Source organism: Zalophus californianus, chromosome 10 (assembly GCF_009762305.2).
Source record: "Zalophus californianus isolate mZalCal1 chromosome 10, mZalCal1.pri.v2, whole genome shotgun sequence".
In the NCBI taxonomy this organism is placed as follows: domain Eukaryota; kingdom Metazoa; phylum Chordata; class Mammalia; order Carnivora; family Otariidae; genus Zalophus; species Zalophus californianus.
In genome coordinates, this window is record NC_045604.1 from 110,195,747 (window position 1) to 110,223,152 (window position 27,406).

At 58.3% G+C, this 27,406-nt stretch overlaps 1 protein-coding gene across 4 annotated transcripts; it reads right to left on the reverse strand.

Annotated features, from left to right (window-relative positions):
- Positions 1-1,450: 1,450 nt before the first annotated feature.
- Positions 1,451-27,164, reverse strand: SLC29A4 (solute carrier family 29 member 4). Of its 4 annotated transcripts, none has more exons than XM_027612647.2 (11): positions 27,071-27,164; positions 11,889-12,071; positions 9,199-9,384; positions 8,877-8,990; positions 8,351-8,479; positions 6,611-6,685; positions 4,912-5,159; positions 4,076-4,217; positions 3,774-3,961; positions 2,605-2,845; positions 1,451-1,607 (listed from the first exon to the last, which is right to left on the reverse strand). In XM_027612647.2, the coding sequence occupies exons 2-11, from the start codon at positions 12,058-12,060 to the stop codon at positions 1,468-1,470; spliced, it is 1,635 nt and encodes a 544-aa protein (XP_027468448.2). In that variant the 5' UTR covers positions 12,061-12,071; positions 27,071-27,164; the 3' UTR covers positions 1,451-1,467. The 4 variants fall into 4 exon arrangements, with proteins under 4 accessions (XP_027468448.2, XP_027468449.2, XP_027468447.2 ...); XM_027612648.2 differs by lacking the exon at positions 27,071-27,164 and adding an exon at positions 15,446-15,603 and having other exon boundaries at positions 9,199-9,330; XM_027612646.2 differs by lacking the exon at positions 27,071-27,164 and adding an exon at positions 15,446-15,603.
- Positions 27,165-27,406: the final 242 nt, after the last annotated feature.

Genomic DNA, 27,406 nt, shown 5'->3' on the forward strand with positions numbered 1-27,406 from the left:
CAACCCTTCTCCAAGGGTCCCACATCAAGAGTGGACCAACACCCCTGCTTGGGGAAACTAAGGCACGAAACCGTACGGGAAGCTCTTCGTATCACATGAATCAACAGCACAGCCAGGACTCGAAACCCAGAACCCTCAGCCTCAGGTCCTGTCTCCGTCCCTGCGGGCAGGGGGCAAGCTCCCTCCCCTCTTCGTCTTTCTCCCCGTCCAAATGGATGGGATGCAGCCCTTTGCCCTGACCTGAGGGCCAGAGGAGCACCAAGGTGCCTTTCACACCCCCCGCCCCATGCTTCCAGCTCCCACGCCCAGTTCGCCCCCTACCAGGTTCGCGGAGAACCTCCCGCTACTGGACTGGCTCACCCTTGCCCACCCCCTAGGAACTTGAGGCCACTTTACAGATGAAAGACAGGTCCCGGCCATGTGGGCGGCCCCGCCCTGCCAGGACCCCTTCCCCCACCACCAGTGAGCAAGGTGCCGGGGGCAGCCCCAACCCGCACAGACGCTACTTGGAGGCAGCAGCTGGGCAGTTCTCTGCCTTCATCTTTTAATGGCCAGTGCGGTACAGTTAGTGGACAGACCGGGGGGGGGGGCAGGACACAGAGGGGTGGGGTGGTCACGGGTGTGCCATGGGTCTGGCAGGGCACGCTGTCCTCCCCCTGGAAGAGCCTGTCTTTGGCAAGATGCTGCAGAATCCCCTCAGTTCGAGGGTCCCGGCTGGGGAGGGACCCCGCACCTCGCCCTCCTCGCAGGGACTCACGTCCCTCCTTGGGCCTCACTGGATGAGGATCAAGGTCTCAGTCAAGCAGTGACTTCAGCCAGGGTGTGCCCCTTGTGGTATCACAGACGGAGGAGCCAGAGACGTGGACAGGGGTCCCCGGGCAGGTGCAGACCCCCAGGCCTGTGGTGTCAGGTGGGTGCCCGGGTACTTGGCGGGGTCTCGGTGTGGGGTGGGGGCTCCCAGGCCGGCGCCGAAGCTATGGTCGTAGACCATGGTCTGAGGCCATTCAGACCCCGGGCTACTGTTCCTTCATGGCATTTTGTTTGGGAGAATCGGGGTTTAGGAACCGGGGGCGGGGAGAGGCTCCCTCCTTGAGGACCTCTTATGTCCGTGAAGAGGGCTCCGTGGTGGAGAAGGGCTCCGTGGTGGAGGAGCGCTCCCAGGAGGAGGAGGACTGGGGTCGGGGGCCACGGGTAGGGGTGGTCCGCTCTCCTGGCCGGGGAGGGCTGTGACCCCGGGGGCCACCGCACACAGGGGGTGAAGGGCAGGTGCGGGACAGAACGGGGAGCACAGTGCTGGGCGGCCCCAGGTGGCCGACGGCTCAGCAGAACCCTGGGGCCAGAGTGACGGGGGGCGTGACTGGCACGGGGAGGCAGCCGGGGCCCCGCAGGCACTGCAGGCAGGGGCGGGGGGCGGGGCCTCGGGCCTCAGGCAGGGGGGGGGGGGGGGGGGGGGGTGCCGGGCCTGGTTCAGAGGCCGGTGGGGAAGGAGGAGTTGGTGGACGTGTGGAAACAGCTGCTGGGGGCGTCCCGGGTGAGGCTGTAGGTGCAGTAGGCCACGGCGGAGCCCAGCGTCAGCCCCGTCATGTAGGACACGGTCATGGTGTTCCCTGCGGGCGACACTGGACCTGAGGCAGTGGGCAGGGCAGCCCGGCAGGGGGCGCTCAGAGGATCACCCCAGTGGCCTTGACACCGGGCCGGAGTCCCAGCCGTGGCTCCTTGGGCATGGAGCAGTGACCACGGCCAGCCCCCGGGGAGACGGCCAGCCCCCGGGGAGGCGGCCATCTAAGGACCGTCACGCCCGGGGTGAACTCATGGGGTGCCCCAGGCCTTGCCTGCTTCCCTGTCTCCTGCCCCCCATCTCCACGTGCTTCCTTGTCATGGACAATCCGGGACGTCTAAGGGCTTCTCGTGTGCCCAGGACACACTCCAGCGCCCCATCCCCCAACCCCCCCCATCTCAGTGCACGGTGATTTTGGGACAGCCCTAACCCGGGGACTCCTTCTTGGCCCTCGATCCCTGTCTCACACCTGGTCTCTCAATCCACCCGCCGGCCCTGTGGGCTCTACCATCAAACAAACATTCGGGTCCTGCCCCTGCTCGGGCCTCCCACCCCTACCCTGGAACCCCCCTGCCCCCCACCGCGGGCTCTGCCCTGGGCTTTCATGAGGGCTATTCCCTTGCATTGCCCTGTGGCTGGCTCCCTCACCACTTCCTCTAGGTCTCTGCTCAGAAGTCACCTCCTCAGGGAGGCCTTCCCAGACTGTCCCGTTTACATTTGAAACTCCCCATCTCAACGACCCCATCCCATTTGTCTGCTTGGTTTTTCTCTGTCATACTTACCACCACTCAATGCGTTACACGACCCCATGAGCGCAGGGATCATGGCCCCATGTCCCTGGTGCCTAGAACAGGGCCTGGCACGCAGTTGGGGCTCACCAAGCAGTTGTGGGATGCATGAAGGAATAAGGGACTGATGAATGTCCCGCCCCTATGAGCTCCCTGAGGCTGACCTGACTCTGCAACCCAGACGCACCTGTTGGCTACGGGGCCGCGGTTTTTGTGGGCCTCGACTTCCCTGCCGGGCAGCAGGGTGCTGGGCCTTACCTGCCAGCTCACGTTGCTTGGGGCTCACTTTGCCCGCCGCCAGGATCATGGGCACGCTGCCAAAGTAGCCGTTGCTGATGCCCATGAGCAGAGAGAAGACGCAGGGCCAGGCCGGGTGGCGCAGGGCGGGCGTGCCGCTGGGGTAGACGCACAAGATGAAGAGGGGAATGAAGACCACGCGCAGGCAGGAGCAGGCCAGCAGGTGGGTGCCCCGCCAGTCCACGGGCAGAGCCGCCAGGATCTGGGGGGAGCCGGGCACGTTGGCTCCCCGTCTCTCCCGAGCCCACCGCCCCTCCAGTCTCTACTGTAGCCCCCTGTCCCCAGACGCTCCCAGCTCCGGGTGTGTCCCTGTCCTTTGTTGACCTTGACCAGTAAATCCACCAAATCCCTGTGACAGCAACACACGGTCCTTTGCTGCGTGCCTGGCGTCCATCTAAACACGGCATGGGACCCCCCTCCCCTGCTCAATCCTCACCGCACCCTCCTGGGATGGGCTCCTGACCCTGCTTGAGAAATGAGGCCCCCGGAGCCGCGAGGGTCAGGTCCACCTGCCACAGTTCTGGAAGCCAGAAGTAGCAGGACTAAGGTAGGAGTCGGGCCCACTAATTAAGCCTTGCTCCCTCGTGAACCAGACTTGTTTCTCAGACGGCTCTGCTGTGTGACCTCGGGCAAAGAGCTTTCCCTCTCTGAGCCTCCCATTCTCCGTTCATCTGAAGAAGGCCCTGCCAGAGACGGCAGCCTTGATCTTACTCCAGCTGGGACCCCCTAACCCTGCGCTCGTAGCTCAGGGCCCTCTGCCCACGTTCTTCTGGCCCCTTTGAGGTGCCTGCTCCCTGGGAGTACTTCTTGTGCTGTCTGTGGAGACCTGCCCCAGGGACCCGTTAGCTACGGAGCAGACACAAGGAGGGTGCTGGCGCCGGCCCTGTGGGAACGGCCGACAGTTGGGACTGCCCTGCCCTGCGGGGTCGCTGGGGCCGCCCGCGGGGGTGTGGGGTACACACGTGGTCTGCGATGGCGCCGTGGCTCGGCTGCCCCCCCTCCCCACTTGGTGTCCTCAGCTCAGGGCCTGCCCCTCCCCAAGACCCTCCCCAGGGCTCCTGAAGGGCCCCCCCCCCGCCCCCGCGGTGCCCTCTCTTCCCCCAGGGGCCGGGGAGGGGCTGCAGGCCTGCCTTGCCCACGAAGTCGGAGAGGTTGAACACGGCCATGATGAGGATGGGCAGCCACTCGCCCAGGACGCAGTGGCGGACCTCGGACTCGAGACCCGGGAACAGGCACAGCGTGATGAAGTAGGTCACGGCGATGGAGAGCATGTCGGCCCAGATGGCGCGGGCCACAGCATAGCGGTGCAGCAGCAGGGCTGTGGGCGGAGGGCCAGGGGTCAGAGGTCAGCGCCTGCGTGGGCCCCCTGGGGCAGGGGCGCCACCGGCAATGCCCAGAGGACCGCCCTGCCTGCTGCATCCCCCACCCCCACCTCTGAAGGAGGGCCAGCTCCGCGTCACTCTAGGCTGAGGCACGTCAAAGCGCGTGTAGGCGCCCCCGCCGCCGCCGGTCACCTCGTGGGCTGGGCTGTCCTTCGGGGACCCGCCGTTGGCCAGGCCTGGGCCTTGGTGCTCCTGGAGGGAGGACGGGGCCGGTCGGGTGTGGGTGGGGAGGGGCCCTCCAGGCTCCCGGCCCACCCTCCTATCCCCCCGCGGCCCCTCAAACACAGCTCCCTCCAGCCCCGGAGCCTTTGCGTTTGCTTTTCCCTGGACCCCAATGCCCTTCCTGTGGACCTTCACATCTCCCGTCCACAGGGGTCAGGTTTCCACCCAGAGGCCGCTTCTCGGGGAACCTCCCTGACCACTGAGGAGCCCCGTCCCCACTGCGGGCCTTGTCCCAGCACTGTGACACGGCATGTCACTGGGCGGCCCCTCTCCGCGCCTCGGGCTCACGGCAGGGTTTCCCCAGCAGAGCCCGGGAGACTCTCTGGGTCCTGTCTGCGAGGACTTCGCTGCTGAGGACACCAAGGGGCGCAGGGGGTTCCTCCCGCCCGGCCCCCCGGGGTCATCCCTCAGGCTCCAGGGGCCGCCCCACCCGCCACGCTGTCCCTCCAGGGCTGTGCAGCCCTGCTGCCACCAGAGGGCGCCCCGCCCCCAGGATGGCTCTGGCCGGCCTGCAGGGCCTCAAGCCACACACGCGGAGGGAAGAGCCTGGGTCCACAGATGAGAGGGGGGCCCGCGGGAAGGAGCCCCAGACCACGGCGTGACGGAGGCCACGGCCGGAGGAGCCTGGCCGGGACCTGGCAGTGGCAGCGCGTGGCAGACTCACAAAGTGGATGTCCCCCGCGGCGACGTCGTGGTGCACGCGGTAGCCGGCTCTGCAGCCCGGACGGCTGTCGCGGGGCCGCGCGGTGTGGGAGAGCACGAAACGGCTGCGCCGCACCAGCAGGTGCAGCAGGAAGCAGAGCAGCTCCAGGCCCGCGGACACCAGGAAGAAGATGAGCGTGCTGGCCCGCTCGTCCGGCAGCAGCAGCTTGGTGAGGATGCGGCTCAGGGACACCATCACGCCCGCCGTGCCTGGAGTGGGTTGGGTGCCGTGCTGGGCCTGGGCCCCAGCCCCCACTCAGCGCCCCCAGCCCTTCCCCGCCCCGGTCCCGCCCCTGCCCCGCCCGCGGCCCGGCCTGCCCCCCCAGCCCCGCCCCTCCCCCGCCCCCGGCCCGGCCTGCCCCCCCGCCAGCCCCGCACCTGCCCCGACCCAGGCCTGGTCTGCCCCCAGCCCCGCACCTGCCCCAGCCCAAGCCCGAACCCCATACAGGCAGGGAGCTGTTCACAGAATGTGCCTGCTCAGAATGTGCCTTTCCCAGGCACTGCTGTCTGCTCATACACACACCCGCGGAGCATTTATACAGCACCTGCTGTGTGCCTCGCGCCATCCCGCCCTGGGGACACAGTGGGAACAGAGAGGACACAGGCCCTGCCTTCCCACAGCTCGGTGGGGGAACTGCAAACAAGTCACAGAAAAATGCCAAAAATGCGCAGGATGGGGGGACAGGCAGGGGCTCGGGAGGAGCAGCTTGTCCAGGAGCCGGGAGCTGACAGGAGGTGTGGGTGTGGTCTCGAGATCACGAGGGAGGGCGGTGGGGTCATGTCAGACAGGATGTGGGTGTGGGGTGTGACCATGAGCCCCTGGGCAGCGACTGGCAGAGGCGGGCCATGGCCACTGTGGGTGTGGGGCTCCTGGCTGCCTAAGCCACCCCAAATCGGCACCACTCAGCCGCCTCCCTCACCTCCTGACGAAACACACAGAAGCCAACCACCTGGCCCCGGGCCTTCCTGGGACCAAACCCCACAGACCTAAGGCTTGGAGCCTTGGGGACATCTGGCCACCTCCCCACATGGTAGAGGAGCAGAATATCCTGAAGAAAAGCCCTGGGCCCAGCTTCCTGCCTGGACCACACTGTGGACCCCGGCCCATCCAGGCACGGAAGGAAGACTGAGAACATCTGGAGAAAGGTGCTTCAAAGGGGACCTGATATGTGGGCGGGTGCAGCAGGGCCAGAGGGGAGCTGGCTACCTGGACCTGGGCTGGAGTGCAGGGATCAGCCTGGAGAGCAAGTCGCAGGGTGCTGGGTAAGTTTCAGGTTTGGGGGTGCCATTCCCTGAGCAGGGGCAGGTGGACAGAACAGGTGGGTTTGGGAAAGTGAGTCTGAGAAGCCAAGTGGGGGTGCAGGGCAGAGGTTAGCGCGTGGGTCTGGGGCTCTGAGCACAGGCTCACGCCCACGCGCACACACACACGCAGACTCACAAAGTGCATAGCCGCACGAGCACTCCAAGTCGCTCTAGACCCCCGCTTCTCATATCACAAAGGTCTGCACCCTTGTACAAATGTGCACACATCACAGCTGTTCCCTTCCCGCCTGGAGTCCCTGCCCCCCACCTGCCAGGTGGGGGGACACGGCGGTCACCGTCCCCAGCCCAGTGCGTGACCCCTCGCTGGGGGTTCCTCCTGGGGGGCTGCAGATACTCACTCTCCCCGGTCATCACGCCCTGGGTGTATCTCTTGGGCAGCATCCCCGTGTACCCATAGAAGCTGGATTGCTGCACTTGGGGGGAGAGACAGAGGAGTAACCGTGAGATGCCACCATTACCTGGCGGAGGGATTGGGTCCACCCACCCTGCCCACCAAACAGCATGTGCCAGGGGCCAGGCTCTGTGACTAGTTCTGGCCAATGAAATAGGAGCAGAAACAACATGCATACTTCTGGCCGAGGTGGAGAGAAGCCCCTGTGGACTTCTGGGGTTTCCCAGCGGCAGTGACCGAAAGGGTCCCGTGTGACAGACGGGGACCGCTGCGGCCTGGCTCCCAGTGACAGTGTGGAGCATCTCCTCCGGCCTTGTGTTGGACACGCATCGAGAGCCAGAAATAGTGGCTTCAGTTCTATGAAGCCACTGAGATTTCCGGGCCCCTGGTTACCAGAGCCTCCCTGCTCTCATCCTAACCAACATGGGCAGAAATTCAGCAGGATCCAGGGCGGGGGAAAGATGCCCGGGCTCAGACCCTGCAGGTTAGCGAATCTGTGGCCTACACGGACACCCCGGGGCAGTCACACTAGGAAAACTAGGGTCTCCTGCTCCTTCCTGGCATTTGCTTTTTAACAAAATAGAACAGAACAAAACAGACCTGAGGACACTATTTCCCAGAGCCCTGATTTCACGGATCAACACACACGTTCACGCAAATGCGTTCACTGGCTCATGGCGTGCCATGTTTTTCTTTCCGCTCAAAAAGAGTGTGAAAAAGTACAAAGCAACTGGCCTGGATTCTTTCCAAACGTCGCTGCCACGGAAGAGGAAAGCTGAGGACCACGCGGGACTAAAGGGGATTAAAGATGTGACATCGGACGCAGGGCGTGATCCAGGATCGGATCCTGGGTCAGGAACAGAACGCTATAAAGGACGTTATTGAGGCGACTGGTGAAGTGTGGACACGGGTCACAGAGAACAGCGCTGTGCGGTGTTACACTTCCTGACTTGGGCAGCCGTATCACGGCGATAGAAGAAACGTCCTGCCTTCTAGAAAATACACCCTCGAACCCAAATGGTTTAAGGTGAAAACACAGACTATTTTATATTTACACGTATTCAGGGCCAAAACGTACACATATCTCTACGGGGGACAGAGAGAAAGCCTATGTGACAAAATGTCAGCCATCGGCGAGCCGACGTGAAGGGTCTATGGGAGTTCCTTGCGCTAGTCCTGTAAGCTTTCCACAGGTTGGAAATAGTTTCAAAATAAAAAGTTAAAAAGATAACTTAGAAAGCCACGGCCCAAGAGAAACACGGTGGCGTGGGCAGGATGGTTCCTGAAGCGCAGTTTATGCCTGGGACAACCACGGCGCTCCTCAACGCCCACACGGCATGCAGTGGGTGTGCGGACGTGTGCACAGTGTGTGCTCAGTGTGCACGGGCCCTGTGGACGTGCGGTGTGTGCGTGCGGGTGGTGTGCAAGTGCGGTGCGCTGCGCGGGCACGTTTTTGCGTAGGATGTGCCAGTGGACGCAGGAGGCCCTGGGGTTGTGCACTCACGGTGTGCGAGCGTGCGTGGGGGGCGCGCAGGTGGCTACGGCCTGGCACCGAGCCCTCGTCACCCCGTGTGGGGCGCCCCCAGCAGGCGGCGGGACTGCGGTGGGACGGCCCGCCCTGGGTACTCACTCAGAGGCTCGGCGCCACCCCCCCCAGCCCCGCCCGCACTCCGGCTCAGGTTCCTACCTGTGCAGCCTAAGGCCACAGTGCCTACAGCGGCCAGGTTGATGGCGTAAGCCTGGTCACGAGAGAAGAGCTGTAGCCAGACGTCACAGATGCTGATAAAGAGCAGAGGGCCCAAGGCCAAGAGGTAGCCTGGGGGGGGCGGGGCAGAGAGGTGGGCAGTGAGCAGTGGGCCGGGGGCTCCCTCATCCCACCCTTCCTGTAGAGCCCGGTCAGAGGTGCCCTCTCTGTTTGCCTTTCTTCTTAATACTGGGAGGGCCGGGGACACTTTGGAAGTGCCTGGAAGGCTTCCTGGAGGAGGCACCATTTGAGCTGGGCCTTGAAACTGGATGTTGTCATGAAGAGGAAAGGGACAGGGAGCAGACGGGGCCCCAGGACACAATGTGGGGGTGCACAAAAGCCTTGACCCTATTTTCGCACACGGAACCCTGTAACGTTCCTAGGAGGTGTGCCCATCCTACACATGGGGAGAATGAGGCGCCGGGAGGCTGGGGAGGGGAGTGGCAGGCCAGGTGTGCGGGCAGCATACCCGCGGTGATCCTCGTGTGCAGGCTCAGTCTCTCCACCAGCGCGTTGTTCAGGAGCACAGCCACCAGCGCCACCAGGATGTAGGTGAGGCTCATGTCGAACACGATGGAGGTCCCTGCGGGGGGGCCGGCAGCAGGCGCTCAGGGTGGGCCCCTTCTCCGCACCCACCCCCGCCAGGTGCTGCTTCCTCGCCCCGCCCCAAAGCGGCTGACCCTCGGCGACCGGCAGCTGAGTGAGGCTGCGGATAACAGGGGCTCCCCGAGCGGAGTTTCGGGAGGGTGGCGGCCAGCCTGTGGCGGTGGCACGGCCGCGGGGGGACACACCTGGGTACTTGTGGTGCAGATAGTCCACGTCGGTGATGAAGCTGTTGTACGGGAGCAGGAAGCCCACGCCGGCCAGCAGCATCGCAAAGTAGATGGCGTGGTAGCGGTCATCGGGCACCGGCTCCTCGACCGCTGAGCCCAGAGGCAGCAGGTGAGAAAGGGACAGACCCCTCGAAGCCACGGCCACTGTGCCAGGACCAGAGTCTAGCGTAGCACTGCCATCCCCATAACCACCACGGTCACTGCCACCCTATCCACCGGCATCGCGGCCACCACCCCCCCTCACGGCCAGAGCTGTCATGGCCACCACCCACGGCCATCGCCATCACGGCCAGAGGGCAGCTGGCTTCACGGAACCGCGGAAGGGCCGTTGGAAGACTCAGCCGAGGCGAAACGCCGGGGAGGCTGCCCATGAGCTCCCCCTGTCAGCACTCCTGTGGCCAGGGAGCGTGCACGTGGACGTGGGACCAGCCCCTACGACCTTCAGAGACCCGCCAGCAACGCGGCTGCTGGCCCAAAAGGGAGGGTCCAGGTTCCCAAGGGAGAAATGCTTCTACCCGGACACATGACCGTCCCATTGACCGGGAAGCAAGACGGCCACTGGCCACGTTGGGCTCCTCCTGAATCAACAGGCCGAGAAGAGCGTGGCCATCCTGGCTGGGGCGGTTCTCCTGACTACCAGGGGCATGGCAGGATGGGACAGAACAGGACTATGCCTGCAATGCAAGAGGCTCCTCACGGCATCTCCTACGACTTCCACTCCCTGGGGCTGAAGTCAACGGAAAACGGAAACGGTCCGATTTTAACCTTTAGAAATGAAGGTTTGGGTCACTCCACCGGGCAAAGCAGCATGACCAGCTGAGTAGCTGAGGGCAAAAGGCGAGGACTGGGCAGCGGAGAGAGGTAGTTATAAACACCAGCCACGGCCAGGTGACCCCTTCAGACCCGAGGAAGGCCCGTTTTTGTGGGTATTTATCCTTTACCTCGATAGGAATATGTTTGTGTATGTGTATTAACACAAAGCTTGGGTTTTGTCCACTTTATCACCTCACCGTCTAACAGAGGATGCGTCTGTGTTAAATCTCAGGGTTTAAATCATGGGCTCTCGGAGGACAGGTGTGACCGAGGTACGCCAGGCTTTGCATCTTCCGGGGAAGGCATCAGCGTGTTTTTGGTTGTACTGCGGTTAGCTGTGTTGTGCCAGGCAGCGGCATGACTCTGTCAGTGTCTTTATTTGGAGATTAAGTGTGGTTATGGAGCTGTGTTTGGGAGCCAAGCCGGGCGAGGGGTGGACTGTGATGGGTCAGTTTTACGGGTCCACTTGGCAGGCTGAACTAACCCGTTGTTGTTCAATCAGACACTGACTGAGCTGCTGCTGGGAAGGAATTCTGTGGATTAAAGTTCCTCCTCGGTGGCCTCTAAGTTAATCAAAGGAAATTGCCCTGGGTGGGCCTGACCTAATCAGGCAAGACATTTAGGTCTTCCCAGAGCTGAGACCCGAAACAGCGCAGGACTTCAGACTTCCTTATGGACTTCAGACCACCTTAGCCAGGCTCCGCTGTAGTTGCTTATGTTCTGAAATAAATCCATATGCGTGTATATATATATATCTACACCTGCATCATATCAACAACACTGTCTACCATCTGTCTATGTTATCTTCTACTGGGCTCTGTTTCTTGGCTGAACCCTGAGTGACCCAGCCACCATCACCAAGGCCACTATAGTTAAAACCACTTCTACCATCCGCTTCTATGGCCACGGCTGCCAGGGCCACATGCTATCTCGTGCCACGCCTGGCCAGGGGATGCCTGGCACCTTGGGGATGGGCCCAGAGCTGGCTCTGCCTAGGCATGGGGGAGCAACCCACTGCAGGGCTTGGCCAGCAGGACTTCTGCTTCCCACGTGCAGAGACAGGGGGCGGAACCAGAGAATAAGCCTCCCTACTTCTGAGCCTGGAGCGGTGCTAGCATAAACCACAGCCACCCCAAAATGAGCTATCACAGGGGGCCTCCTGAGCGCAGGGATAGCGCTAAGCCATGTTTTGGGGCTTTCGCTGCAGCCACATTGAGTGTGGCTCCTGGACCGTTCCCTTTTCACAGAGGACATAACCAAAGCCCAGACAATGGTAACTTGCCCAAGGTCCCCAGGCTGGCAGAGGGATGGGGCTGAACCCAAACCTGTCCAGCGTCAGCCGCGCACGCAGCCCTCTACCCAGCAAGTCTGGCCGCAGAGGCAACTGGCCATTTCCTCGAGGTGAGGGGACCGAGGCTTAGAGAGATTTAGGCCCTTGTCCAAGGTCACACAGCCAGGACAAAAATCAAATCCTCGCATCTCACATCGGTCCTCCCTTCAGGGACTTGCCCATCTCCACTGAAGGGAGGCCAGCGAAGGTGACCAAAGCGACAACAGGTCACCTCCAGACGGAAGCTCTGCGGGGCAGCGCATGATTCCCCGTGCGCCCTCCCACCTGCCCGGTGGACCAGATGAGGCTCCGTGACCCACCCCGGACACATGGCATCAGCGTGAGGTCCCTGAGACAGCGGCTCGATCGTCCCCACGGCAGATCCCTCCTGACGGACGCAGCGCCCCGCACTCGGGGACCACCCAAGGCTCCCCGAGGGTTCCCACGGCCCATCCCTGCTTGGTGCCGGACACGCACCTGGGTCCTGCCCCCACCCCCGACTCACCAGAGTCCGTGAAACCCGGGACGCCCCCGGCCACGCTGCCCTGGCCCTGAGCCGTCCCCACCGCCTCCTCCTCGAGCCGGCAGCCGTCGAAGCTGAAGCTCATCACCACGCTGCTGTCCGGCGTGCCCGCCGCGCTGGGCTCCTTGAGGCGCTGGCTGCCCACGGAGCCCATGGTAGCCCGTGCTGCGGAGAGAGGAGAGGGGGCGGGCTGAGGGAGCGCGGGGCGGGGGGGGGGGGAGGGGGAGGGCTGGCCACCGCCACGGCCCCGGGGGCTTTGCAACTGACTTTATGGGACGGTGTGTGCGCTCGCGCTGTGCTCAGGGTCCCACGCACCATTTCCCTCTGGGAGGAGGCGCCTGGACTCGCTCACTTTACTGCTGTGGAGGCCACGCAAGCCTAGAGGGTGCCACCCCCCATCCCCCGTCTCACTGACAGTAAGGGGGGCCGTCCCAACCCAAACCCAGGCCCGTGGGACACTCTGAAGCACTGCGGCCCTCCATTCTGGGGCCCACCACCTGCCGGGCCAGGAAGTCCTTCCTTTGGTCTTGCCTCAGTTTCTCTTGCTTCAATTCAAACCTACTACCTTTACCTTTAAAAGAAAGGAAGAAGCTAATTTATCCGTGATGGAGAGACACCCCCACTGTGGGGTGGGGATGGGGGAGTCTTGTTTTTTTCCCTGAAAGGGTTATCCATTTTTCTTTTTTCTTTCCTTTTTTTTTAAGATTCTATTTTTTTAAAAAGTAATCTGTACGCCCAGCGGGGGGGCTCGAGCTCACAACCCTGAGATCGCACGTTCCAGCAACTGAGCCAGTCAGGCGCCCCATCAATTTGTTTTTCTAATGATTTTTATTCATTTATCTCATTGCAGCTCCTCGAGGAGAATCTGAGACACAGGCAGGACACTAGAGCATCGGGCACTGAGCATGGCACCTAGATCCACGCATCATGAGCTTATGCGGGAGCCCATGGAAGAGGCCAGGAGAAGGCCCACTTCCCGAGGGATCCCATGTGCCCAGGACTACTCCAGTCGTCTCTGTGGCCGGCCTGTCACCACCCCTCCACCTCTGCCTGCTCATGCTTTGTCTCATTTCCTCCCGCTCTCCTGCCTCAGTTTACCCGCTCCCAGCCTCCAGACCTGATGCGCTGTTACCGAGCACCTCCTGCTGGCCCCGTGTATCCACCTTTCCTACTCTGCACAGAGTTTTTACTGGAGCATTGGAGCCCGGAGCCGTCCTGCTTCGAGGCCGCCCCGGTCCCCTCCCACAAGCATGGAGAACAGGGTCGGGGGTTCTCTGTCTGGGGGCTGGGAAGCTGGCGTAACCCCCCTGCAGGCTCAGTGCCTTTCCTGAGTGTCCCCCAGCCTGGGCCTCCTGCCACATCTGGAGCTGGGGGTCCCAAGTGGGATTTAGGACAGAGCTGGTTTCAATGACCGTGGCCTTGCTTGGTGGCCTTGGGCAGGATCCCACAGAGGAGGCTCAGAGACCCCGGGCCCCGCCCTCCCGGCCTCCCTGGGGGCAGATAGGAAGGCTGGGGAAGGAGCCTGCTGCAGAGCAGGGGTCTACAACAATGGAACGCTCCTCTCTGCAATCCACTCCAGCCCAGGCCTGGAGGACGCCCGAACCCCGAACCCCTGACCGGTCTTCTGCAAAGCTTCCCAAGATGCAGTGCCCTGGCCACGCCTGGCCGTGCCACCCGGGAAGGCGGACGTGCTCAGCATTGAGCCAGGAGGCGGCCCCACTGCTCCCTCTGGCTCATCGGTGAGGCAGGCAGGTACCACCCACAATGCCAGCCCCGCCGCTGTCCCCACGTGCTGCTCCAGGGCCCTCCTGTGGGCAGGGGGCTCTGGCTTCCCCTGCGGCGGCCCCAGGCCCTTAGGTGTGACCTCCCTGGTGGCAGAGTTGGGGGGTGCATAAGGTGGCTCGTCTCCACCTCTCCTGGCCTAGGCCAACTCGCTCCTCCCCAGACCCCGCAGACTCCACACCAACAGCCTGGAGTCTCAGATCGCCCGCCAGCCTATTCCTCCTCCTCTCATGTTCCTCTTTAGTTAAAATCTAAGAACATGCACGTGAGTTTAAAAAAACCAAGAGTGCACGGGCTCCCCCAACCCTGCCAGGACCCCTCAATGTCCACTCCTGGGGAGTAGCTGAGAAGACACAGTTCATGTCTTTGGCCAACAGATCACCAGTCACTGCCTCAGTGGGCCACACCTGGGCCTCAGTTTCCCTACCTCTCTGTTGTGGACAAGGAGGGTGGGAAAGTACTTCACAAATCGGGGGAGGGGGTGGCTGGGTGGCCAGAGGCTTGGCTGCACACAGGAGGTGCTCAGAAGTCACACAAGACGCCGCTTCAGGGCACTGCTGTGGGCCTGAGGGGGCTCCTGACCCCAGCAATCCTGAAAGCCCGGTTCACGGGCCCCCACTTTGCACATAGAGCCGAGGCCAGAGGTCATGCAGCTTGCATTAAAGTCCCAGCCGGGTCGAGCACCTTTGGCACCCCCATTTCAACTGTGACTGAGTGGATACTGCTTCTGAATGTGCTCCCAAGGCCAGGCTGACCCCTCCCTTTCGGGGCTGTGCTCTGCCTCTACAGTGTGTCCCCCCAGAGGGGACAAGGAACCTGAATTCTATTTGGAAAGCCAGGCCGCTGGCCCTCTTCAGGCCTCACACTCATCGTGGGCCACAAGCCTTAGCCATCTGGACACCCTTGGATGTCCCTGGCCCCCCGTGCCTAGGCCTACTGAGTTCTCTACTGCTCCTCCACAGCCAAGCCCACACACTGCCCCAACCCCTCCCTGCTGGTTCTGCCCACAGAAAAGGGGGTTTCAAGGCGCCCGGCTGCCCCCTTCCTGCAGTTCCCGTTGGAGAGGTGAATGCACTGGCCTCAGGCACCGGCTGGCGGCTCCCACAGCCCAGACCCACCCCTTCCTCCCTGGCCTCGGTTTCTCTGGGTCCCAGGGCTGGCAGCACTCTGCATCCCCCGGGCTCCTTCTGCCTGCCCGGCTCTATCAGCAACAAAGTTGGTTCCCAGGCCTGTACCCCTAGGCAAACGGCAGACTCCCCAGGCCACCACGAGGTGACCCCTGGACACAGAGGCCCTGCCTCTTACAGCGGCTGTTCCAAGAGCTAGGAGGGAGCTGGCTGGGGGAAGAGGTGAGATGGGGCAGAGGGGGTCCAGGGAAGAACTTCAGGTGGAAGGACCCTTTGGGCATGCCTAGGGAGGGAGGTGGCTCCCAGACCTGGGCATGACCTGAGGCCACTGGCCACTCTCCTGGGTCTGGGTCCTGCGCTCGCAGATGGGCTGATGCGGGGGGGGGGGGGGGCTGGCCCAGTCCAGATGCTGGACCTCTTCCCAGGACAAGGGTGGGGTGGGGTGGGAGATTCGGGGTCCCCAGAGCCACGTGCCCTGGTCCCTGGACTCAGCTGCCCCGAGCCGGCGCGGAGGGGGAGGGGGCGCCGAGTGGGGCCGCGCGCGCCGCAGACAAAGGCTCCGACAGGTCTCTGCGCTCCAGCCCATCCCCGTCCCTGTCCCCGCCCGCCACCTCCACGGTGACCGCTTACCTCGGCACGGCCGGGCCCCGGGGTCCTCGGCGCGCCGGGTCGAGCCTGTGCCCGCCGCCCCCGCGCCGGGACCCCTGGGCGCCCGCGCTCCACGCTCCGCGCTTCGGACCCGGCGCAGCCGGCGTCCTCCGCGGCTCCGCGGTCCGCCGGGCCCGGGTAGGCGAGCGTGTCCGGGGGGCTCAGCAGCAGCGGCGGGCGCGGCGGGGGCCACCGCGCTCCGCCCCGGCCCGCCCCCCCGCGCAGAGCCCCGCCTGCCTGTACCGCCCTCCCCCCCTTCCTCCCCCTCCTCCCCCTCCTCCCCCTCCTCCCCCCCCTCCCCGCGCGGAGCCCCGCCCCCGCCCTCCCCATCCCGGGGAGCCCGCAGAGGCAGAGGCGGGGGCGGGGCCGAGGCTGAGGTCGATCGCCCCCGACACCCCGGGGAGGGGCGTGGTGGCACGCGGCCACCCCCGGGGTGACGTGCGTCTGATCTAGCCCGCCACCCCCATGCCCACCTCCCCGCGTGGGTGCCCAGGCCCACTACCCCCCTGCCCCCCTCCTCCCACCCTGGGTCCTCTGCGGAGGGGGCAGGTCTGCCGTGCCCAGGTTAGTGGGTGCGACAGATCACGCGGGTGGCCAGACTCAAAGTTTTGAAGGATGAGTAGGAGTCCGTGGGCTGGAGACCGGGAGGTGCGCGGATTCCAGCCAGGTCTAGGGGTTGACGCCAAGCTCTGTGGCGCTCCCTCGCATGGTCCCCACCCCTGCCCAGTCTCTCCTCCTCCCAGCTTGGGAGCCTCGGTTTTCTCCCAAATAGATGGGAGCCTCTTTCAGGGCTGAGGGCTGCAGCTCCCACACTTCTGTCTGAGCCTCCACTCTTCTATAACGCGGTTTTAAGAGAGACTGTGTGGAAGCTTGGGGGACATTACAGAGAGGAGCCCACGGGGGCCCTGGCACAGGACACGAGCCAGCGATGGAGGGGGGTGTCCATGCAGAGAAAGGGTCCTGCCACAAGGTGGAAACAGGACCCAGGTGAGAAGTAGGCATGTCCTGGGTCCCTCCAGGGCTGGGATCTGTGTCTGGGGGAGTCAGGCGAGCCCCCTCCCCATGCAGGCCCGAGCCACCAGGATGGGATCATAGGAGGTGGCTGCCAAAGCACCCGCCAGGCCCATGCCTGGATGCCTCCCCTCACTTCTCACCAGATTAGCTCCTCCTGTTGCCGTGAGACCCACCTCTGCCATCCAGCAGTAAGCTCTGGAGGTGCTGGTCAGCCCATAGCTGTGGTTGGCACCTTTTCTCAAAACCTTGCCCGTCGCCTCTAAAAGACTGGCAGCCCCCTGCGAGTAAGGCCCTCCTTTATTTCTGTCTGGATCCTCGGTGCTAAGCGCAGTGCCTGGCATACAGTAAAAGCCAAACATTTGTTTGAAGGGTGGACTGAACTGGGTGCTGAATTACGCTGCGTTGAGTGAAGTCAAGGGAAAGGGTGCTGATGTGCGCTCAGGGTGGGACTCACCCCCTGCCCTTCGTCTCGTGCTGTTTGGACCAGGGGAGATGGCCAGCTGATCAAAGTGATTGATCTTATTTATTTATTTTTTAGATTTTCTTTATTTATTTGAGAGAGAGAGAACACAAGCAGAGAGGAGCGGCAGAGGGTGAGGGAGAAGCAGACCCTTCGCTGAGCAGGGAGCCTGATGCAGGACTCAATCCCAGAATGCTGAGATCATGACCTGAGCCGAAGGCACACGCTCGACCGACTGAGCCACCCAGGGGCCCAGAGTGATTGATCTTAAAGTAAATGAGCCTCGTGCTTCCCCATGGGTCGGGCGCTTTGAAAGGGCCTATGCAGGAAGCCACGCCAAGCTCTCCTGGGTGTAAATAAAAATTATCCAGTGTGTGTGAGACACTGCTCTGCCTACAGGAGGCACGTCGGGGTCTCTGCCCCCATGGGGTCTCAGTCTAATGGGGGACACTGGCAATAAACAAGCAGCCATTTCAGGAAGCATCCAATGCCTGCAAGACAACAGGACAGAATGGTGGACTAGTGTGTGACCATGGGGATGGGGTGGGCATCATTGCCTAGTGGTCGGGGAGGGCCATTCTGGGAAGGTGACACCTGAACGGAGTGACGGAAAGGAGCCCATTGTGTGGCAGTTTGTGGTAAGGGTGTTTTGGGCACAGGGAACAGCCAGGGCAAAGTCTGGGAGCCAGAAAAAGCTCATTATATTCAAGAACAGAAAGAAGCCCAGTGTAGTGGGAACAGAGGAGGAAGAACCTTCTGGTGGGAGAAGGGAGGTGAGGTTGGGGCAGAAACCAGCCCGAGGGGGATCTTGTTGGCAGCGGGAAGGGCTGGGAGCCCCCGGAGTGGTTCAGCTGGAGGAAGAAGCATGACCCGACCTCGGTTTTTAATCCTCGGTTGCTGTGGGAGTACAAATTTGAACAACCCTTCTGGAAAGTAAATTGGCCTAAAAAACATGCTTACCCTCTGATTCAGAAAATCTAGCCCAAGGAAATAATTCTAAATACAGAAAAGGCTTTGTACACGAAGATGTGCATTGTAACAGCCAAGCATTGCAAATATAGCCCAATTACCCTAGGAGAGAGTGGGTAAGGGATAGTCATCATGGTGGGGGGCAGACAACGTGATTGTTATATTTGAAAAACCCAGGGAAACCAGTGGAACTCTGTGTAACCACACTGAGGAATCCTAAGTCACCCCCGGGATGTATGATTCTGAGGGACCACCAGACCATGGAACCGGTAGGGCGCAAGTGCTTAGTGACACAGAGAAAGGAAATGGGAAGGAATACAAAAGACACTTTGCATCTAGGCCACAACATTTTTTAAAAAAATGGGTAAAATGATATTCTAGGAAAATACAAACGAGCAGACAACCTGCTCTCAGAAGAGAAAGGAATCTAAATTGAACAATTACTAGACAGGAACTAGAGGATTCTGCTGAAGATCTATTACCCCTCTGCTCGAAACCCCAGGCTTGGTTGGGCAGGTTCACAGAATTGCAGAATTTTACCAAAGTTTTAAAGAAGAAGGAGCCACGAAGGAGTAAAGTGTGCAACTTTACTCTTCCAAAGCATGGAACAAAAGAAAGAAGAGATTTCTCAACCTGGCAGATTTCTCTAAGAAAACAACAGGCCAGTCTCACCTATGAATGGCAGTATAAAATCCTCAGTGAAATAGCAGCGAACAAAATTCAGGAGCACGCTGAAATTAGCAGGCTCTACCACGTGGCACACGCAGGAATGGTAAATGCTACTGACATCATGTGTCATAGGAACACGTTAAAGAAAAAACATATGGTCATTGATACGGACACTAAAATGGGTAAAATACCACATTTGGCTGGCATTTGGTAAAATACAACATGTAATCCCAGTTATTCACAAACCCTAACAAAATAGTAATTAGTGCATTTTTATGTGGATGGCAAGTCAAAGGCACATCTCTTTATTTTATTTTTTTTTTAAAGATTTTATTTATTTATTTGAGAGAGAGAGAGAGAAACAGCATGAGAGGTGAAAGGGTCAGAGGGAGAACGATGCGGGACTCGATCCCGGGACTCCGGGATCATGACCTGAGCCGAAGGCAGTCGCTTAACCGACTGAGCCACCCAGGCGCCCTGGCACATCTCTTTAAACACGAAAAGCAAGATTTCTCACCTCTGGTATTTGCCCTTTTGCCCTCCCCCACTTTGGAGTCCTAGCTGATATTGCTCAACAAGAGAAATAAATAAGACATTTAGAAGTCGGAAAAGAGAAGTTGAATTATTGTTATTTGTAGGTGACAGGATTATATAGCTGGAAGATCCAAGTGACCCAAATGAAAACCTTTTAAGAGATTTCCACAGCTCTCCCACCTGAGGCACAAGAGACAACCAGAAAAAGGAAATGAACGGAAAGATTCTTTGACGCTGGCAACCAAATAGATAAAAATCCCTGGAATAATGTATTTTTGAAAAGATTTATTTATTTATTTATTATTTATTTGAGGGAAAGAGAGAGAGAGCATGGTGGGGGGGGCAGAGGGAGAGGGAGACTCTCAAGGAGAATCTTCGATAAGCACAGAGCCCTATGTGGGGCTTGATCTCACAACCCAGGATCATGACCCGAGCTGAAATCAAGAGTCGGATGCTTAGGGGCGTGCTCAGTCTGTTAAGTGTCTGCCTTCGGCTCAGGTCATGATCCCAGGGTCCTGGGATCAGGCTCTGTATCTAGCTCCCTGCTCAGTGGGGACCCTGCTTCTCCCTCTGCCTCTGTCCCCTGGCTTGTGCTCTCTCTATCCGAAATAAATAAATAAAATCTTTAAAAAAACATAGAGTCGGATGCTTAATCAACTGAGCCACCTGGGCGTCCCCTATCCCTGGCATAATCTTAATTGGAAACATCCAATACCTATACGAGAAACTTGTAAAAGGACATTTAAAAAAGAAAGAAAGAAAGAGAAACCTTTGCCAGGCACCCAGAAGAAAATAAATAAACATAAAGTCACTCCCTGTTCTTCTCCAGGAAGACTAAAAATTGTGACCAAAATGTCATTGCTCTAAATCAATCCTCTGATCTAACATCATCGTAGTAAAAATAACAGCAAGATGTCCTTCCTTTGGAATTAGATAAACTGATTCTGTAATTCATACGGGGAAATGAATTTGCAAGAATGAGCCCAGAAAAGACTAAAGAAGAAGAAGAAGAAGGCGTCGAGATAAACTTGCTGGATACTGAGCCTAAAACAAAGTTCTTGTACTGACAGCCGTGTGGGCTGGACTTTCATGAGATGAACCAATCAAGGGGACGGAAGGCAGTTCCAGAAGTCAATCCAAATGCACTCACTGTCAAAGGTAGCTTGTTGTATTGGTGGGAGAAAGATGGATTATCGTGTGAGTGGTGTTTGCACCATAGGGTGACAATCTGAAAACAAAATAAAATAAAGTAAAATTGGATTCCTATCTCATGCCTTATACCAAAACTAAAGCCCAAACTACCACCACCAACAAAAACAACAAGAAAAAACTCCAGATTTTTGCTTTTGATAATCTTATAGAAAGAATGTTCTTTCTACGTAAGACACAAAATTCAGAAGCCATCAATGAAAACACTACCACGTTTGACCATTTCATTAAAAACATAAAACTTGTGCATGGAAAAACCCATTATGAAAAAATGAAAAAGCTAAATGTCCAAGTGGGGAAAATATTTGCAACACATATGACAACACATAGGATGGGTATTACTTCCTCAATATATAAAGAGCACTTACAAATCAGAATGGAAAAGACCAAACAACCAATAGAAAAGATGGGTAAAGTACATGAGCTGACAATTTACAAAAGAAAACAAAACCCAAAACACAGTGGCTTCAACATACGAAAAATTTCCCGACTCTACACCTAATAAGAGAAGTTCAAATTAAAAGTATATTGAGAAGCTATTTTTCTCTTAGCATATTGGCAAAAACCAAAGTTTGAAGTCGGTCGTAGCAAGGTGAGAACAAGAGGCCCTCCCACACAGTGGGGTGGGAGTGTAGATTTGGACAACCTCTATGATAGAAAGGAAATTTGGCACATCAGAATGCAGAAATCATTTGTTCCATTAATTCTATTTTTAAGAATTTATACATTATACTTGCATATCTGTTCAAAGCCGTCTGTTCGAGGGATATTTGTTGCATTTTTATAACACCAGAAGATTAGAAAAAATCTAAATGCATAACAATACAATGGTATACTATGCAATCATTAAAAAGAATGATGCAGTTCTATTTGTACTGATATAGAGCAGTTTGCAAGATACATTGTTGTTAAAGAAAAAAAAGCAAGGTTCAGAAAAATATGTGTGATGGCTAATTTTAGGCATCAACTTGGCTGGGCCATGGTACCCAGATATTGGGCAAACATTATTTTGGATATTTCTGTGAGGATGTTTTTGGATGAGGTTTACCTTTAAATCCAAGGACTTTGAGTAAAGCAGATTGCCTGCCATAATGTGGGTGGGCCCCACCCAATCAGTTGAAGGCCTGAATAGAACAGAAAGCTGATCAACCCTGAAGAAGAGGGAATTCTGCCAGCAGACAGCCTTTGGACTTCAGCCACGGCATCAGCTCTTCCTCGGTCTCCACTATGCTGACCCACCCTGCAGATTTTGGACTTGCCAGTCTCCGTAATTGTGTGAGCCAATTCCATAAACTAAATCCATATATATCCATATGGATTTATATGTGTTTATATTTATATATGGATTTGCATGTGTTTATATTTATAGATTTATATATATATGTACACACACACATATACATACAGATCTTATTGGTTCTGTTTCTCTGGAGATCCTAATACAGTGTGTTGAGTATGAAACCATTGTGTTACAAAGGAGAGCATACATGGGTGTGCTTGCCTGCACACAGGTTGTTCTGGAAGGATGCACCGTTGGCAGGTAACAGTGATTGCCTTGGGGAAAGGAAACTGTGGGGCTGGGGTCAGAGAAGGGACAATTATTTTTACTGTAGCCTTTTTTTTTTTTAATTTAAATTCAAGTTAGTTAACTTTCTGTAGCCTTTTGTAAGCTTTGAATTTTTTATTTATTTTTTATTTTTTATTTTTTTGTTAAATAAGCGCCAACATGTGTGGAGCCCAACGTGAGGCTCGAACTCACAACCCTGAGATCAATACCTGAGCTGAGATGAAGAGTCTCAGACTCTTAACTGACAGAGCCAGGTGCCCCTACACTTTACATTTTTTTAAGTGGGGCATGCAGGATACACAATTACGCACAGAGAATATTCACTCCACATAGAGAAGTGACTAGAAGGAAATGTAGCAGAATCTTGAACAGTGTTCCTCAATGTTCCTCTCTGTTTCTCCACTGTTTCTATAAGCCCAGGTCAGTTGGTAATGCTTTTGGCCGCATATGTGTTTCTCATGGAAAACGAAACACATGTTTACGAGATAGAGACCTCATCTGCCTCATCTGCCTGGTTCCCGTGCTCTCTGCACCCGGACTCCTCATGGCACCAAATGATGGGCGGACCTGGGGGTGAAGGACCCCTGGTTTGGAACAACTGGAGAACCTTTGGGGTTTAGATTAGGGCCAAAGTCTGGGCATGTGATTGATGTTGCCCAGTGTCCAAAGGATCTGAGCAGGGGCTTGTGGTTTTGTGTGTGTGTGTGTGGGGGGGTTCAGGGCTGTATTGTGGGGGCCGAAGGGGCCGGCAGCGGCAGGACAGGTGGGTGTATCTGAGGAGGTCTCAGGGCTGAGGGGCGGGCCATCCCCTCAGCTGGCTGGGTCAGGAGCCTTCCTCGGGGCCTATCAGGCTGTGGGCTCTGCAGAGCAGGAAGGAAACTTTGGTGTCAAGGAGGAAGTGGGGCCGCGATGCTTGGGTGGCTCATTTCGTTAAGCGTCTGGCTCTTGATTTCGGTTCAGGTCCTGATCTCAGGGTTGTGACATTGAGCCCCACAATGGGCTCCATGCCGGTGGTGGAGCCTGCTCGAGATTCTCTCTCTCTCCCTCTGCCCTTCCCCACTGTGTGTTCTCTCTCTCTCTCTCGAATAAATAAATAAATCTTAAAAAACAAATAAATCTCCCAGCTCCCCTATGACATGGGACTGTTAGTGTCCTCGCCCAGGTTATGTGTGAGCAGACCTAGGCCCAGAAAGCTCCCTAGCCGGTAGGTCGATGCTGAGCCTTGTGGCCCTGCATCCTGTATGTTTGCCGTTGCGCATAGGTGCCTCTGTTGGGGGTGAGTGCAGGGCCGTGAAAGGGTTCTCTGCGGGGGTGCCAGGGTGGGCGAGGCTTGGGGCCAGGCCTGTTGTCGCTGCCAGGGACACCTGGGCCTCACTGATGGCAGCGGGTACTCTGCTAATTGATGTCTGTCCTCCCGACCCTGTTAGCAACACTCCCTTGGAGGAAAGCCGTCTGCCAGGATGAAAAATGCAGCCAATTAAGGCCCCATCAGCGGAGCAGGTGACAGGCTGTGGGCGGGAGTGCGGGAGGTGCCCACGGCATATGCATGTCCTGTCATCTGGGCCCTGTGGCAAAGCCAGGTCAGTGCTGGGAGAGGCCGTGCTAGGGTCTGCCTCATGGACTGAAGGAGTGGGGGCTGCCACTGCCAGGGGCCAAGGCACCTGCCGTCCTCACTTGCCAAGTTCCACGTGCTATTCTAAATGGCCTCAGATGCTCCAAAAATTTTTGTAAAGAATCGTCTTTCAGTAGGATGGCTACCAAGGCCTTCTCCTTGGTCTCTTGGCTTTCGCCACTCTGCCCTCCAACCTACTTCCTAGGCAGAGCGAGCTTTCTAAAGAGGTGTCCTTCTTCTGCTAACTGTCTCCCATGATTCCTCAGTGCCTGCAGGGCTAGAACCCAGAGCCTAAGGTGTTCTGAGCCAGGTGATCTCTCCCACCTGTTTCCTCCCACACACTCACCCTCAGGGAATGGCTGATAGGGTGAATGGGCGACAGATCAGCTCTCTGGCCTCGGACCCCACCAGCAGGGGTTTGGCTCAGTTCTGCTCAGTCCAGGCTGGTATGATTCCTTTGAAAACCTCGTGGGCTTCCTGTGTATCACATTGCCACACCCTCCAATGGGTAAAAGCTGAACGTGCACATCAGTTTGAGACATCCTCTCTCTGTTTGGGGCTATGGGACATGGCACTTAAGAGTTTTAGAAGCCCTCTAGTTGAGCAGAGACAGTCCAAGTTTTAAGATTCTTAGAAGCCTTTCCACCTGGCTGAGAGTTTCGAGCATGACCTGGAGTATTTCTCAGCCATGTCTGTTACTCTGGACAGTGGCACCTTTGAGATTTTGCTGTGTCTACAGCAAAACCTGGCAATAGCCCGGGCATCCGTCAGCAGGAGATGAGTACCTAGACTGTGGTCTTTCCAGTCCACGGTGTAGTTCTTAGCAATAAAAGGGGTCACACGACTGATACCCCCCAAACTAGGAGGCATCTCAAGAGCACTGTGCCAAGTGAAAAGGTGTCATGGACACAAAAGGGCACACATCCATTCATAGGAAGTTCTAGACGAGGCAACACGGCCCTAAGGTAATGAAGATGGTGATGCCCCTCGGGAAGTGCAGGGGGCATAGGGGACTATCTGGGGTGATAGCGACGCTCTGTATCTTGGTGGAGCTCAGGCTTACACAGTATGTGCATCTCTCAAAACTCAACAAGTATCCCTTTTAGATTTGTGCATCTCACTGTTGGTAAATTCTGCCTAACACACACACACACACACACACACACACACACACACACACAGCCCCAAACCCAAACCAAATATTGACCTCTAGCTAATGATGAGCGTGTTTAGGGGTGAAGTTTACTGATGCCTGCCACTGACTTGGAATTGCATTAAAAACAGTGAGATGGGTTGGTGGCTGGTGAGGGGGACAGAGGGATGGACAGCTGTCCTAGAAAGCTAATGGAGCAAATGGAGACAGCGCGTCTGGGCGTTCACTGCACAATTCTTTCGGATCTTCTTTATGTTGAAAATGTTCATAATAAAATATTGGAGGAGAAAGAAGAAGAAAGAGCGCCTCGCGGTGCCCCTGCCTGCCCGTCCCCGCCCCAGCGGGGCTGTTCTGGGACACGGCGGCTACGCCATCCGCTTCCTACGGAGCTCAAACCTAATTTAGTCCCAACTTATTAACTTAAAGCCCATTAGACTCTTCCCATCAATTGGTACTTGTAGCCAAGAGCCAGACAGAGAGCAAAGTGTGGGGCCTGCTCAGGACACAGCCGGGGAGGGAGCGGGAGCCTCCCCAGGGCACAGGGAGGGAGGCTGTGTGGGCTACTGTCCACGGACACGCCGGGCAGGGCTGGGCTCAGCAGATCGCGGAGGGACGGGGGTCTCCGCTGCTCCGTGTCCCCCTGGTGCAGGGGGCAGCCTTCACTGACGTCACCTCCTCTGATTCTCGCACAGACCGGGGTGTCCCTGAGCTCCCTTTTAGAGATGAAGAAGCTGGCAGGTGAGTGGTGGGATGGTGGCTCTCAGCCACATATGCACCACATTTCGGGCTCACAGTGGCCCCAGGACACGGGATTATCGAGGCACCTTAGACCCCGGGGACCATGCAGCAAAACCTATTTCTGACCACGGACAGAAAGGCCCCTGGAGCGGCCCAGGCCCTGGGGCCCAGAGAGGAGAAGGCCCTTGGCTGGTGTCACCCCGAGGCTGCAGAGTCAGCCCAGCACACTGCCCGTCTCCAAGCATGGATGCCGCTGTCAGACTCGGGAGAAGAGGAGGCACAGCCATCTGGGCAAAAAAGGCAAATCAAATAAAGAAGCAAAGCCCATAATTCTCTCCTAAGAGGGCAAAGACACCCGTGTGGTGCTGAGCGGGAACAGGGTTGGTGGGGGGGGGGTGGACACGTAGAGACACCAGCTAGGAGCCAGGCTCTGCTCAAATCCTCATGGCGGTGACTCAGGGAGGGGAAGCTAGGATGGGGGAGGCTCCTGTCACACAGCAAGGCCAGGCTGAGGCTCGTCCCTCCTGGCCACCCGTCTGTCCTGTGGGTTATGCAGCGCCCGGGACCCCCACACCCCAGGCCTGGAGGTCAAGGGGGTGGCACCCTGGCCAGGCTTCCGGGACTGGGGCCCCCAAGCCACAAGTGGCCTACCGGGTCTCCACCCCTCAGCACACCCCAGGCCGGCCAGCAGGCTGGGATAAAGGCTCCCAGGGCCGCCGCTGCCACTGCCGCTGGAGGCCCGCCAGGATGGCAGTAGCTGCCTGGCCTGGCTCCCAGAGCTCTGAGCAGGAAGAGCTCTTTACTATGGCTGCTGTGGTTGATGGGGGGGTGGGGTAGCTTGGGGTCCTGCGACCTGCTGGGAGCCCCGACTCCTCCCCGCCAGGTCCAGACCTTTGGCTCCCCCACCCACCGAGCCCCTGCACCCCCTCTCTGACACCCAGCCACACCCAGTCTCTGGTGGCTTCCCCTCCCCCACAGGGAGGCGACTCCTTCCCGAGCGTTACCCACGGAGATCCCTCTACCTGGAGGGCCCGCCTGTCAGCGCACACACCCCTCTACCCCACCAATATCTGTTCGTCTGCAAAGGCTCCGCGCCACCATCCCTTCCTCCAGGGAGCCCCCCCCCCGACTTTGGTGAGCACTCACTGGGTATCAGGCATCATCGAATCCTTACTGCAACGACAGCCTGATTTACAGGTGGGGATAAGGCCCCGAGAGCTGAAGGCACTTGTCCAGCATCACACAGCTGAGAATCTTGAGGTGTTAGCTGCTCTCCGGGTCTCGGGGCAGGGCTGGGCCTGGAGGAGGGCTCCCAAAGTGAAAGGGGCTGAGCGAGTGGACTACTGTCCGTGGCGGGGGGTGGAGGGTTGGGGTGGGGGTGGTTCAGAGTGACGCCAGCCCAGTGTCACCGGATGAAGGCGACCAGATTCTCACAGACACCTCCGTTCCCAGAGCCCCTACATGCTGTCTCACGTCCTACTGATCTGACGCCCATTTCGCAGATGACAGGAGGCTGCAGGGAGCCCCAGAGGCTGGCCCAGGCTTCCCCAGCCAGCCTCGGCGGAAGGGGCAGAACCAGGGCTGGAGCCCGGTGCCTGTCTGCGCCTCGAGCCGGTACCCTGCTCGCGATGGGCTGGTCAGCCGAGGCCGCGGGCCACACCCGAGCCACACCTGGGCCTTACCTGGGGCTTGCTGTGCTCCGCCTAAGGCCTTTCCAGTGGAGGCTGAATTTGCTTGTCAGGCACGCTGCTCACGGGAGCCTTTGTACTCTCTATTTACAAGAGGAGGCTTGTGAGCAAATTAGCAGGGTAACCAGGGAAAATGTTTGGCTTCCGTGGGTGGGAATTGGAGCCATCTGTTCCCAAGTGCTGAGAAAACACTGGAGCAGTCTCGGGGAGCCGCTCCCTGGCGCCCCCAGGCTGTGTGCCCCAGGGCGGGGAGCTCACCCTCTCTGGACCTCATTATCTGCATCTGCAGAGCCGAGGAGTACTGCACAGCTGCCAGGACTCCAGAAGACT

What these genes read in the sequence shown, in the direction of transcription:
- SLC29A4 (XM_027612647.2), bottom strand. Translation starts at nt 12,060, where the DNA reads ATGGGCTCCGTGGGCAGCCAGCGCCTCAAGGAGCCCAGCGCGGCGGGC. An exon ending in TGTGGCCTTAGGCTGCACAG is followed by an intron (nt 6,686 to 8,350) that starts GTAGGAACCTGA and finishes TCTCCCCCCAAG; the next exon opens with TGCAGCAATCCAGCTTCTAT. An exon ending in GAGCTGGCCCTCCTTCAGAG is followed by an intron (nt 3,962 to 4,075) that starts GTGGGGGTGGGG and finishes CTCCGCCCACAG; the next exon opens with CCCTGCTGCTGCACCGCTAT.